Source organism: Anguilla rostrata, chromosome 4 (assembly GCF_018555375.3).
Source record: "Anguilla rostrata isolate EN2019 chromosome 4, ASM1855537v3, whole genome shotgun sequence".
Classification (NCBI taxonomy): Eukaryota; Metazoa; Chordata; class Actinopteri; order Anguilliformes; family Anguillidae; genus Anguilla; species Anguilla rostrata.
This window is the reverse complement of record NC_057936.1, coordinates 67,421,900-67,436,139: the sequence shown is the minus strand read 5'-3', so window position 1 is coordinate 67,436,139 and position 14,240 is coordinate 67,421,900. Positions and strand designations below refer to the sequence as shown.

At 47.5% G+C, this 14,240-nt stretch overlaps 1 protein-coding gene and 1 long non-coding RNA gene across 3 annotated transcripts in view; one reads left to right on the top strand and one right to left on the bottom strand.

The window, feature by feature from the left end:
* Positions 1 to 13,987, top strand: part of LOC135254040 (uncharacterized) — a 38,172-nt gene extending 24,185 nt beyond the window's left edge. Inside the window, exons 4-6 of one of the 2 annotated variants that reach the window (XR_010329753.1) lie at positions 6,950 to 7,038; positions 7,854 to 7,996; positions 13,854 to 13,987. This is a non-coding gene — a long non-coding RNA (uncharacterized LOC135254040). Of the gene's footprint in view, positions 1 to 6,946; positions 7,039 to 7,853; positions 7,997 to 13,853 lie in introns of both variants that reach the window. The other variant, XR_010329752.1, reaches the window with a different exon arrangement.
* gsx2 (GS homeobox 2) lies at positions 1,181 to 3,001 on the bottom strand. Its single transcript, XM_064333963.1, has 2 exons — positions 2,382 to 3,001; positions 1,181 to 2,095 (listed from the first exon to the last, which is right to left on the bottom strand). Exons 1-2 carry the CDS (start codon positions 2,758 to 2,760, stop codon positions 1,755 to 1,757), a joined length of 720 nt encoding a protein of 239 aa, XP_064190033.1. The 5' UTR covers positions 2,761 to 3,001; the 3' UTR covers positions 1,181 to 1,754.
* Positions 13,988 to 14,240: the final 253 nt, after the last annotated feature.

Here is a 14,240-nt window from a genome sequence, read left to right as displayed (position 1 = left end):
CAAATACATGTAATGTAAGCTTGTAACAGGTGAACTAGTCTTGAAATAGAACTTGATATATGAATGTTGAGCTGCCACCGTTTCCTGTTGTTTGTGTAAAACCAGTTTTTGCATGCATGGTTCTGAAGTTCTGATTGGCTTATAAGACCTTGATGAAACTTTCCTGTCAGACGTACGATTCCCCATAAGATGGTTATAACTGGGCAAATCAAAGGGCTCGCGCATTGCCCAATTCACACAGTGATGCCGCGGCAGAAAGAAAATTCCTTTTTATTCCCTGTAAAATCAAGTATTTTGAAATAAAACGAGGCACTCAAACGTACTGAATGTCTGCTCTCAACTCCACTAAACAACTCGGGCTGGAAGAAGTGGCTGGTGTGCCCTCCTCTTATGCACGCGCTGTTGTATTTCGCATGAGTCGTTATATACCGATGTACCCAATCAAGCGCCACTTAGACCGCTTCCTAAACATCTCGCGCCCACTTTATTTATTGTAGTGCTCTTGTCCTGATTGTGTTGTAAGTCAATTAAAGCGCGCGGTCGCCGATCTCGCTCCAGGCCGGGGATGGCAGGGGGAGAGGGTAACCGGACAAAGCCGCGAAGGCTGCGAGTTAAAAGTGACAGTGCAGATCATTAAAGCGGGCGAAACCGCCCCTGCATTCTAAGCTGCCCTGTCAACCTGCCACTTCCATAGAAACTGGCACAATAAGCCGGCGAATGCGCGCGGTCTCACCGCGCGCTGCAATGGCCAATGCCAACTTGTCTTTTAAAACAGACAGAATTTGACAATAATTAATTCATTTGAGTCTTGTTTTTTATCCATTCCACTCCTCCTTGTAACCGAAAATTGGTTGTAAAAGGGGTGGTTACCATGACATTGAAAAGATCATTACTTTTCTAAAAAAAAAAAAAAAAGGGGGGGGAGGATTTGTCCTGTTCTTAGAGCTGCTGTAGACACGGCAATCACGCCCTGTCCCCTTCCCTTTTCCCCAAGAACGCTTTGTGCCTATCAATCAAATCACACATTAGTGTAAATCTGCGGCCCAGATTCAACTACCGCAAGAGTTTACGGTTCTAGTTCACGAAGATAACGGGGCGGATGAACACCAAGCATTTACCGGTGAACAGCCCGGAGGACTGAGTGGAAAAGGTGTTTATAATGTGCGCCGACACCACAGCATGCAGTTCGATGCTGCGAATCTTTTATTTAAATAAATACAAATATACACATTTATATAATGCCATAAACATATAAATTCGGAAAATCACAGTATGCAGTCAGGATATCAACAGTACCGGGTTGGTCCAAAGACACACGCCACGCTTACAGTGTAGAAATATACTGGAGGAGTTATATGAAATTAATAAAACAGGCGCCGGACAGGACTGTCCTCCACCTGTCTCACCTCCCCCCTCCCCCAACCCCACCCAAAAAAAATTTTTTTAAACAATGTGATACAATGCTTTCTCCCCTAATCTCTAGCTTTAACAATGGTTTCAACGTAGACATATTTCGAAAAATGGACACGTTCACGATTTTATTAAAAACACCGTGAAATAAAAAAAAAAAAAAAAAAAAACAATGAACGCCAGGACGAGCCGATAAACACAAATCTGCCATCCGCATCAAAACGATTTGCATATACTGTAATATTAATACTGAGTGTTATTCCTGCGCGAGCGTTAGCTGGCTTAAACAGTCTGTAGGAGGGACTAAGTGCTACTGGACGCGCACAGCCGGTGCATAAACGCCCTTAGATGGGGGAAATCTCTTTCTCCTCCGTTGCTGATGCGGGCGATAAGGACTCCTCATCTTCAGACCTGGGGTAGTGCGCGTGTCCGCTCGCGCACTTGCACCCGGTGTGCGTGTTCCTCTGGGTTCCTTTGCCCTCCTTCTTGTGCTTCACGCGACGGTTCTGGAACCAGATCTTTACCTGCTTCTCTGAAAGGTTTAAGTAGGTCGCGATTTCGATTCTTCTCAGTCGCGACAGATACATGTTTGAAGAGAACTCCCTTTCCAGCTCTAGGAGTTGTGTGCTGGTGAAAGCCGTGCGCATCCTTTTGCCGTTTTGAATGTGACTGGTCTCCGTTGAGCCTGTTTGTGAAGAGAGGACAGTGCTGTAACACTGGACATTCTCCCACCATCACTGCAGACATTGCATTGCACTTAATTAGCTTTTTTAACAACTTTCAGCTGAACTTGTCACGCCAGTACCATTCAAGCTCACGTGCGCGTTCGGTGATTGGTCTATAACGGATTTTGTGAAAATAATCCCAAACCAGTAAAAACATGATCAATCAGTTGAAGCCTAATAAATGGCGAACGACGAAAAGTAAGGCTGGTGCATACGAACAGGTGGTTATGGCGCGAATGCCCTTACCTATGGAGAGACAGTGGTACCTCCTGGGGTCGGTGACGCTGTAGGTGGGCGTGCAGACAGGTGCGTGCCCGGGATGTGTCATCGCCGGATTCTGTGGGTGCCCCAGCCTCTGGCAGTACTGCGGCTCCCCGCTCGGGAACTGGGGCTTGAGCAGCGGGATGCTGCTCCTGGGGGGATGGATGTGCGACGTGACACAGAGCGGGCAGACGCAGAAAGTGCCGCTTTTCCTGGCGGGACACGCCGGCGCGGTGACGGTCATCACGCTGGAGGAGTGCACGCTGAGTGGTATGAGGAAATCTTGCACACTGTGCTCGTTCAGAGGCGCAGCTCGCGCCGTGTCTTTGATAATGAGAGAGTCGACGTAGAAGGACCGTGACATGGCTGCGCTGGTGCGGTCAGTTGCTCCTGGTGCGAGGTGCGGTTGTTTCTCTTCTAAAGCCCCGAGGTCTCGGAAGGTGCTTATGTTTGACGGTTAAACAAAAGGGACCCCGGAGAGGGCTGGTCCGAACGTCACCCACGTGCGCACCCTGCTCCGGGGGCTTTAGTACCACCGCTGACCCGAAACACGTGATTCCTCAAAGAACTTCCAATGAAAACTCTCCATTTATTCATTTAAGCCCCTCGGATGCGGTTTCCCAACGGTATCAGGAAACAAGAAACAACTTTATTAACGTGCGTTAATAAAGCTGTTTAAATCGCACTCATTGATTTCTTTCAACACCTGTTTGTTCTGACTTGCATATATATAAAAACTTTATATTCTTCATCTGCATGTACCATCACTTTATATCGCGACCACACGACGAATACCATTTGAAGGCCACATCTAGGCTTTTATTTTTAAGCTAAGGTTTAGAATTCTCATGTATCTACACACCAGACACGCCCTGCCGCATCTCAGTGCGACGTTTAAACTCTAACTTCAAATGTCTTGTTTTTTGCATGAAGTGTTGTGACCAAGAGAGTCAGAACTGTTTAGAAATTAAGGACTTGAATCAAAATAACTGACATTCAGTCAGGGAAGAGCGACATTGTTACAATAATTCTGATTATTTTTAACTGCAGGCACGTATCGGGCGTGTAATGGAAATGGTATAGTTTTTTACATACAACGTTTTGGAACTGAAAATCACCAAGAACAAATTAAACATTACTTTTAATTAACGCTGGTCTTCCCTCAATTTAATGGTTTAGAACCAAATCCTCATTTGAATATTTTGTCAATTAAAGTGTTAAATATGCCCATTTGTCTAGATTCAGCTGGAGCAGGGCATTGTATTTATTTATTTTAGCTAAATATTACAGGGCGACGCAAAGTTGTATTTTCCGTTTACTTATTCAAATGTAGTATATATTAATGTCCAGTGTGAATGTGTGTGAATAAAACCACGGAAAAGTGGCCGACTGCGCGCGTTAAATATAATTATAATCGTGCTGCACCTCGGTTTGGTAAAGATTTCAGGTCCAGTAATTACGGGTTTATAAATCGCTGGTGAGTCTGGTTACTAGCTATTTGATAGCGATTAGGATTCAATTAGAAAGTGTTTATTATGGTGGAGCTCTGCTGGGTAAACAGGCAACTATTCCAGAAATGCGTTAATCCCTCGTCTTGTGACGATAATTAGCGGGTCTGATCTCCAGAGGGTCAGCGGTGGGTTTCGCTTCCACTTTCATCTAAGAAACAAGACCTCTTGCCATCCAGACAGCGCGTGAAGCCCTATAATATTTAAGACTGTTAAAAAGAGAAGAAAAACAATAGGTGGTTTGTTTGTTCACCCCTCTCCATGTACCAGTTAAAGTAGAGGTCACGGTGAAGTCACTGTTCCCACACCTTTGTAAATCATTGTTGTTTATATTATTTATATACACGTCCAAAATGTTAACAAAAGTTTCCAACAAGCTGAACCTCGCGAGCCTATAGTGAGAGTGTAGCCTAATATTAAAGCTGCGAACTCAATATCATTAGCCATACATAAATATTTTATTTCACGTCGGGAAATAGCTATATTTTACCTTTCATTTCGATAAGTAAACCACATATTTCTGTGGCAAATACCTTCAACAAATTCGGCCAGTTTCACGTGGATACTGTTGGTAATTCCCCATGTTTGCGACCGACAGGTCACCAGCAGCACCAATGATTTAATTGAAATCGCGCATATCAGCTCCATGATTGTAAAGGAAAATAAAATATGACTTTAAACTTGAATAAATGTGGAAAAACAAACGCGTCTGTCACAGCCTCGGTAATTGTAGTAATAAAGAGCACGCAGCGGATAACGCGCGAGCCAATGGGCTGGAGAACCATCCGAGGCGGAATGATGTATGGCGCGCGCCCACATCACACCGTCCCAGTTTCAATATTATTTTTTTCCTCCAAATTCTGCACGATAAAATTTCATTGTCTCTTAAGTAATCCCACAAATGAGACCCTTTATGAGTCTATAATGAGGTCTAATTGCCACGGCTAGTCGAGCCACGTGGAAGGGTTTAGGAGGAATTAAGCTGTCGGGTACGGAGCACAGACTGTTACCTCGCCGTTACTTTCATAATTCAAGGAGAAAATTAGTCCATTTAAGGGAAAATCCTTTGATTCCTTTTATTCTGCTCGGAGTGACCGGACTATAACTTTGTCCGCTTCGCTTACATGCAGTACGCATACAACAAACGGGAAACGTACATATTGGCCCTTTAAATGCGGAAGATTTATAAGAATTCCAGATCTGTTCAGCTAAGCTTCTCGGCACCCCTGCCTCAAACACCAACAGCCTCCCCCGCACGCCGCCACACAGACAGGCAAACACACACACCAACCTCACACACGCACAGCCGTCCGCCTCTGAGCATGTATAATCCCGCGCCCGCGTGTGTTTACCGTTGACCCTCTTCATTGTCCGCCACTCACTTTATTCAGAAATCGCCACGAGCTATTATTATTATTATTATTATTATTATTATTATTATTATTATTATTGTATTTTTTAAATTAAGTTTATCTCTTCAGGATTAAACTTTTTTTTCGGGGGGGGTGGGGGTGGGGGGGAGGTTGACAAAAAACACAACACAGTTTAGAGAATTAATTATCACACTATTGCAATTACATCTTCCTTACTATAGAAGATGAAGAGCGAAGACGCACACCGCACACACCAGAACCCCAGACTCCCTCTCTCCTGCTGTATCCCTGCTTAATAATGAACCCCAGACTCCCTCTCTCCTGCTGTATCCCTGCTTAATAATGAACCCCAGACTCCCTCTCTCCTGCTGTATCCCTGCTTAATAATGACGATTAGCCGGGGCAGTCTGTTCTGAGATGAGTTATCCCAGTTTTTCTAAGTGAACACAATGAGTGTGGAGAGTTCAGAGAGGTTAGTCCACTGATCCAGTCTGTAGGGGCCTTATGCAGAATCTCTTGGGACCTGAAAGAGGTGATTTGTAATGGCTACTCTTGTTGTTAACAATAACAATTACAACATAGCAGTTATTGTTGCACATTTAAGTGTGTATGCAGCAATTGTGAGACAGAAATTGTGTGTGTATGTTTTACTGTGTATACTTTAATGTGTGTGTGAGTGTGTGTGTGTGTGTGTTTTAATTCCTATAGTAAATCCTTGGCATTTACTGTCATCTCAGTTTAGCTTCTTGTTTCTGTTTTCGAACAGCACTGTGGACATAGTGGGAGAAGTGCTACTGAGCTGCGTTTTATTCTCATGGGTGTTTGCATTGTGCTTCCCAAGGACAAAAACACACAAACTTGTAAAGGTGCATCGCAAAAGTATCACTCCCTTTTCAGATGTCTATGGTCTTTAGTGCACCATGAAGAAACCCATTAATGTTTTTTTGAATGAGCATCATTAACTTGTATCAACAGCCTTTATACGGGCTCTTTGTGGCGAGGCGGCCTGCGGCACATCTTCGCTAATACAGTGGCCGATTTCCCCTTTATTAGTTACCAGGCAACAGGTCCTGAATACGGAAGCTGAAAGGAGCACTTGGGCCCTGAATGGTGAGAGAAATGAACAATGATGCGAGCGGAACGTAGCGGCACGCCGCGGCCTCCGTCCGCCGCGCGGGCAGCTGCAGAGCCGCGCTGTTTCAGAATGTTCCCCAGAAAACAGAGACGGAGGGGGGAGGGGTGAAGAGGCCACTGCGCCGTCTCTCCGTCTGTCCGTCCGTCTCTCCGTCGTCCGTGTCCGTCCGTCTCTCCGTCCGTCCGTCTGTCTGTCCGTCCGTCCGTCCGTCCGTCCGTCCGTCCGTCCGTCCGTCCGTCCGTCCGTCCGTCCGTCCGTCCGTCCGTCCGTCCGTCCGTCCGTCCGTCCGTCTGTCCGTCTGTCCGTCTCTCCGTCCGTCTGTCTGTCTGTCCGTCCGTCCGTCCGTCTGTCTGTCCGTCCGTCCGTCCGTCCGTCCGTCCGTCCGTCTGTCCATCTGTCCGTCTGTCTGTCCGTCTGTCCGTCTGTCTGTCTGTCTGTCTGTCTGCATTTCAGTCAAACTTGGATTATAATGAAGAACCGCCACACAAACTTCACTGACACACAGTTTTAGGAAAGTGCTTTTTTGTTTTTCAGAAGGCTCGCCCTCCCGTGGTGCGGGGATCTGGCCGGCGCCCTTACTCAGGGGAATGTTCCGGATTCTGTCTCCTGTGCGAGACGTTTTCTGTGTGAGTACATTTGTTCCCACTTTGATTCGCTTATTGTCTCTTAGAGCTGAACTGACACTGCACATTATGTGCTCTACTGCAGAAAATATACCATCGCAACAAAACAACTTTTTTCTTCAACGGTCGTCGAAAAAGTAAAACAAACTAATTTTAGAAAATCCTTTCAGCTGCATGTCAGAGGGAAGGTGACAGGAAGTGTGTAATGTGAACAGGGAGGCTGAGGGTGTCTTATTGTCCGGTGTGAAATATGCCTGAAGCCCTGGGTGTGGCTGAGCCTCTCAGCTGAACACACGCAACACCAGTGCCAGAAATTAATCCATCAGGGTTTCAACTCCAGGCACAATTAGGAGACAGACACACAAAACAGAACCATCAGCCGACTGGGCTGATCCACGGTGCTCCTCTCCTCTCCTCCTCTCCTCCTCCTGTCCTCCTCTCCTCCTCTCAGCTTCATTACAGGCTGTTTCCAGCCCCTGCCCCCGCCACACTTATTTAAGTTCTCTGCCTCTCATCTCTTTATGTTTTTCCAAAAGAATAAGCAAATATTTATTACTGGCCCAAAATGAAATAGCCCTTATTCCAATTTCCTTGCTTGACTTGCTGAAATACGGCCCACAATCCACCCTCATTTCAATCAGAACCAAGTGCCGATCATTCGGACCGCAACCTAAAACATCTCCTGAGCTGTGAGCTCTATCTGATCGGATTATTTTCAGTATTACTTGTAAAATCACACTTATTTGCTTAATAAGTGCCAATTTCAGGATAATTTAAATAACAACCATGAATGTCTCCCCGTTCTTCTCCTTCCATAGATACAGCTGGGTGCTTGCTGGAGGACTTTGTGTTGGTGCATTTCTCACGCGTGTAGGCACTGCAGTGTATGTGTTCCACGTTGGCCACGCAGAGCAGGTGGCTGGTTTTCAGACCTATGACCTGTTCTGACCCTAGAAACCAGGTGAGATGAATTACCTGTGTAATAATATACCCACACTGTCTATCCCTAACCCTAACCCAATGAAGGTATCCGATCATCTCTTCTTTTGACAACATGGCTAGCACTTCAGTTTCAGGCTTTTCCTTCTGGTATAGACTTGTTGGCCAGTGTATTGTGTTGCTGCCTGTCAGTGTGTTGCTAGATGTGTTGCTGCCTGTCCGTGTGTTGTTAGGTGAGTTGCTGCCTGTCAGTGTGTTGCTAGGTGAGTTGCTACCTGTCAGTGTGTTGCTAGGTGAGTTGCTGCCTGTCAGTGTGTTGTTAGGTGAGTTGCTGCCTGTCAGTGTGTTGCTAGGTGAGTTGCTGCCTGTCAGTGTGTTGCTAGGTGTGTTGCTGCCTGTCAGTGTGTTACTAGGTGTTTTGCTGCCTGTCAGTGTGTTGCTAGGTGCGTTGCTGCCTGTCAGTTGGTTGCTAGGTGTGTTGCTGCGTTTTTATTCCTGTGCTTCTGGATGCTTTGATCATTAGAAACACATTTCTCTCTGGCTTGGGAAATGTGTGTATGACTTGTGTTTTTCACTATGTGCAGGTGCAGTGCTAATTGGAAATAATGAAATTAGTGGTTTCGTTATAGTTAATAAGTAGCTAGACATTCCTCTGGCAGTGATTAATAATTGGTTCTAAAGTGCTTAGAAAGTGTTTCAGTAGAAATGAGTAATGCAGATGCTTAGCATAATTAATCATTTGTACAGTAAAATAGATATTACATATTTTACAGTTGTTCTTAATTTTATAAGTTGTTACAGTGACAGATCTTAGTTGCTTATTCACGAGTAGTGCTCTATTGCTGGGTATGTTTGAAGTTGGGTAATGCGGAATTTTGGATTGAGCAGGTCAGTGGAATATAATGCTGCAGAATGAAAGTCACTGGATTACTGCGTTTTAACGGGGCTCTTATAAAACACAAAGCTGTCAAGATTATAATTATCCTGCTGGTCCCAACTACCTCTGATTTTCCTTCCTGGTTTCTAAAGGAGAAGGGGAATAAGCCCAAACTGGGCTGGATTGTGGTAGTTATTGGATTGGGGACATCATCAGATTTAGCGCTAAAGAAAGACATGAAGTGTTATGAGCTGAGCAGAGGTCATTATACAACAGGCCTGCTTGTGTCGTGCGTGCATCACATGGTCATTCGGTTAAGCAGACGTCCTGCACTCAGGAGCCAGTCTGTCGGTTTGTGTGACGGGCGAAGATGGGCGGTGGGAGAGCAGATGGGTGAGGGTATGAACTGGTGTAGGTGTTGCTGTGGGGTGTAGATATATGGATTTAGGTATAGGGGTTTAGGTGTATCTGGTATAGCTGTAGGGGTGTATATGTATCTGGTAAAGGTATAGGGGTTTAGGTGTATGTGGTATAGGTGTAGGGGTGTATGTGTATGTGGTATAGGTTTAGGTGTATGTTGCATAGGTGTAGGGCCGTAGGTATATGTGATATAGGTGTAGGGGTGTATGTGTATCTGGTATATGTATAGGGGTTCAGGTGAATGTGATCTAGGTATAGCATGAGATGCAGCTCCAGGCTCAGGCCCATTCAGCTTGTAGCAGCCTGAGACAGAGCTCCACTCTCAGGCCTGTTTGGCTTGCAGCAGTCGAGACAGAGCTCCACTCTCAGGCCTGTTTGGCTTGCAGCAGTTGAGACAGAGCTCCGCTCTCAGGCCTGTTTGGCTTGCAGCAGTCGAGACAGAGCTCCGCTCTCAGGCCTGTTTGGCTTGCAGCAGTCGAGACAGAGCTCCGCTCTCAGGCCTGTTTGGCTTGCAGCAGTCGAGACGAGCTCCGCTCTCAGGCCTGTTTGGCTTGCAGCAGTCGAGACAGAGCTCCGCTCTCAGGCCTGTTTGGCTTGCAGCAGTCGAGACAGAGCTCCGCTCTCAGGCCTGTTTGGCTTGCAGCAGTCGAGACAGAGCTCCGCTCTCAGGCCTGTTTGGCTTGCAGCAGTCGAGACAGAGCTCCGCTCTCAGGCCTGTTTGGCTTGCAGCAGTCGAGACAGAGCTCCCTCTCAGGCCTGTTTGGCTTGCAGCAGTCGAGACCGAGCTCCGCTCTCAGGCCTGTTGGCTTGCGCAGTCGAGACAGAGCCCGCTCTCAGGCCTGTTTGGCTTGCAGCAGTCGAGACAGGCTCCGCTCTCAGGCCTGTTTGGCTTGCAGCATTCGAGACAGAGCTCCGCTCTCAGGCCTGTTTGGCTTGCAGCAGTCGAGACAGAGCCCGCCTCAGGCTGTTTGGCTTGCAGCAGTCGAGACAGAGCTCCGCTCTCAGGCCTGTTTGGCTTGCAGCAGTCGAGACAGAGCTCCGCTCTCAGGCCTGTTTGGCTTGCAGCAGTCGAGACAGAGCTCCACTCTCAGGCCTGTTTGGCTTGCAGCAGTCGAGACAGAGCTCCGCTCTCTGGCCCATTCAGGTCTTGCTGTCATGCTCATCACACCACCAAATCACTTAACAACTACCGGAATTTTTATGTCTGCTCCAAGTCCTCCACTCTCTTCCCTTTATTTTTCTCTCTCTTTCTCTCCCTCTCTCTTTCCTACATTCAAACTTTTTTTCCTTTCTTTTGATTTCTTTCTTTTTTAAATTGGGCTGCTGCATTGTTTGGAGAAAGACAAAGAGAGAAAGGGAGGTCTGGGTGTAGATTTAAGTGGAGAGAACACAGTTAGATCATGTTCTTTTCATGGTCTGATTAGAATTACCCCCCACTCCCCCACCACTCTGGGGCGTTCAGAGGCCCTACCCCACAAAAGGCCGAGAGGCTGAAGGACTCAGCTTGAATGCTAATCACAGCCTGGCTACCTTTAGCAAGATCGTTGCTGCTCTGCACTCGTCTCTAAAGCCTGATCACGGCTGCTCTGCACTCGCCTCTAAAGCCTGATCACTGCTGCTCTGCACTCGACTCTAAAGCCTGATCACGGCTGCTCTGCACTCGCCTCTAAAACCTGATCACTGCTGCTCTGCACTCGTCTCTAAAGCCTGATCACGGCTGCTCTGCACTCGCCTCTAAAGCCTGATCACAGCTGCTCTGCACTCGCCTCTAAAGCCTGATCACTGCTACTCTACACTCGCGTCTAAAGCCTGATCACTGCTGCTCTGCACTCGACTCTAAAGCGATCACACTGCTCAGAGCCTACCCCCAACAAGCTGAAGATCAGCTTGATGCTATCACACCTCTCTTAGCTGATCGCTGCTGCTCTGCACTCGCCTCTAAAGCCTGATCACGGCTGCTCTACACTCACCTCTAAAGCCTGATCACTGCTACTCTGCACTCGCCTCTAAAGCCTGATCACGGCTGCTCTGCACTCGCCTCTAAAGCCTGATCACGGCTGCTCTGCACTCGCCTCTAAAGCCTGATCACTGCTGCTCTGCACTCGACTCTAAAGCCTGATCACGGCTGCTCTGCCCTCACCTCTAAAGCCTGACCACTGCTGCTCTACACTGACCTCTAAAGCCTGATCACTGCTGCTCTGCACTCGACTCTAAAGGCTGATCACTGCTGCTCTACACTCGCCTCTAAAGCCTGATCACTGCTGCTCTACACTCGCCTCTAAAGCCTGATCACTGCTGCTCTACACTCGCCTCTAAAGCCTGATCACTGCTACTCTACACTCGCGTCTAAAGCCTGATCACTGCTGCTCTGCACTCGACTCTAAAGGCTGATCACTGCTGCTCTACACTCGCCTCTAAAGCCTGATCACTGCTGCTCTGCACTCGCCTCTAAAGCCTGATCAGTGCTGCTCTACTCGCTCTAAAGCTGATCATGCTGCTCTACACTCGCCTCAAGCTGATCACTGCTGCTCTGCACTCGACTCTAAAGCCTGATCACTGCTGCTCTGCACTCGCCTCTAAAGCCTGATCACTGCTACTCTACACTCGCCTCTAAAGCCTGATCATTGCTGCTCTATACTCGACTCTAAAGCCTGATCACTGCTGCTCTGCACTCGCCTCTAAAGCCTGATCACTGCTGCTCTGCACTCGACTCTAAAGCCTGATCACTGCTGCTCTGCACTCGCCTCTAAAGGCTGATCACTGCTGCTCTACACTCGTCTCTAAAGCCTGATCACAGCTGTGTGTGTATGTGTGTGTGTGTGTGTGTGTGTGCGTGTGTGTGTGTGTGTGTGTGTATGAGTGTGTGTGTGTGTGTGTGTATGAGTGTGTGTGTGTATGAGCGTGTGTGTGTGTGGGTGAGTGTGTGTGTGTCGGTGTGTATGAGTGTGTTTGTTGGTGTGTGTGTATGAGTGTGTGTGTGTGTCGGTGTGTATGAGTGTGTGTGTGTGTGTGTATCAGTATGTATGTGTGTGTGTGTCTATTATTGACTAATAAAAGCACATTTCTTTAAATCTCTGTGGTGAATGGACTTGTTTAAGTAGAAACCTGAACAGTGCCATACTCTCGGTGCTGTATAGGTATGATCATACCTGCCAGCACGCTTTAGCCTGGCAGGATGGCATACCTACCACCACAGTAGTAGATATTGTTCCTGCAGTGCTGAACAGTGCATTGAATAACTCGACAATAACGCTAATCATATAAACACTCATCCTCATGACTAATATGAAATACAGATTTTTTTGCCAGCTAGTAAAAGACATGCTTTGAATTTCCCAGAATTCAATCATCTTTACCAGCTAGTACTTTTGTGTCTGTGCGTGTGTGTGTGTGTGTCTATGTGTGTATGTGTGTGTGTCTGTGTGCGCATGTGTGAGTGTGTGTCTGTGTGAGTTGAGTTGAATAAAAACGTGAATGTAAATATAACCTGTCACTCACCCGGTATGAGAGGTCCTGGTGAAGCATCAGTGTGGCATCATGTCAATCAAACTCACCCTATGATTGACAAGTCAGCTCCTACATACATGTTGAAGAGTCAAGCTAATAGCCCTGTCAATCATCTGAGCCAGCTCCTGTTGGCATGGCAACAGGATGTACCAGCTGGTTCACATCCCCATGTGAACACATATGACTTTCTTTTTCTTTAATGTCAAAATTCTAATCAGGTCATTTGAAATTCTTTTACTTCCGGGATTGACAGGGAGGACTGACTTCAAATTGCAATCTGAGATTAAGGACAACTCATGAAACAGTTCTTCATGAAACAGACCTCATAACACAGTAAAAAAAAAAAAACTTTAAAATGAAAAGCAGCAAAGGCATTACATGGCCTACTGTTCATCGCATGAAGAACTGAATTACTTTTAAATAAAGTGTTTAACATGAGAGCATGCTCATATTTCTAAGATTGTAGACGCAGGGTAACTGGATTAGGATCTGTCCGGCAGGATGTTTAGAATGGGGAGAGCCCTACTGGAAGAGAGGTTTGTCCCCTCTCCCCTGCAGGCTGTAGTGTGCACTAGTAGTGTGCAGAGTGGTTTGTCCCCTCTCCCCTGCAGGCTGTAGTGTGCACTAGTAGTGTGCAGAGTGGTTTGTCCTCTCTCTCCTGTAGGCTGTAGTGTGCACTAGTAGTGTGCAGAGTGGTTTGTCCCCTCTCCCCTGCAGGCTGTAGTGTGCACTAGTAGTGTGCAGAGTGGTTTGTCCCCTCTCTCCTGTAGGCTGTAGTGTGCACTAGTAGTGTGCAGAGTGGTTTGTCCCCTCTCCCCTGCAGGCTGTAGTGTGCACTAGTAGTGTGCAGAGTGGTTTGTCCCCTCTCCCCTGCAGGCTGTAGTGTGCACTAGTAGTGTGCAGAGTGGTTTGTCCCCTCTCTCCTGCAGGCAGTAGCGAGTTCAGGATGCTGTGTCCTGGTTACTGTTTAACTGTGTGTTTTTTTGTGGAGGACCACCATGCTGGCTCCGCCCCCTCAGTGGCCGGGCCTATTCAGAGGCCAGCTGCAGTAGGGCCCTGTCGTTTTGTCTTTCAGACACCAAGATGGATGGAGTTGCTGCTAGAAAGGGAGCACAAAGGCGGCAGCCCCAAGGTGAGCCGGCCCGGCGCAGCCTGGTGTAGGGCCTCAGTCAGCCGGCCTCTCAATGCCGCAGTATGGAAACAGATGCTTTTGTTGGGCCGGAGCACGAGGGGGGGGGGCGGGGGGGGGGCTGGCCGCGCGGAGGGGAGCACGGTCATTTCTCTTCCCTTTCTCCCCCTGCTCCAGTCCAGCTGCGGGGGGGGGGGGGGGGGCGGAGGAAGTGGGAGACGGGAAGCAGGATGAAATATAGAAGCCTGGGCTCTGTTCCGCCATGGCGCTATTAAAGCATCGTTTATTACGCCGGCCTTCCCGCCGCGACCGCCATTATTTATCAGCGCCCGT

Bases quoted from the DNA above. Each gene is read 5' to 3' on its own strand.
- gsx2 (XM_064333963.1), bottom strand. From the start codon at position 2,760: ATGTCACGGTCCTTCTACGTCGACTCTCTCATTATCAAAGACACGGCG. The intron at 2,096-2,381 runs GTAAGGGCATTC...CTTCACAAACAG, and splicing joins GTACCACTGTCTCTCCATAG to GCTCAACGGAGACCAGTCAC.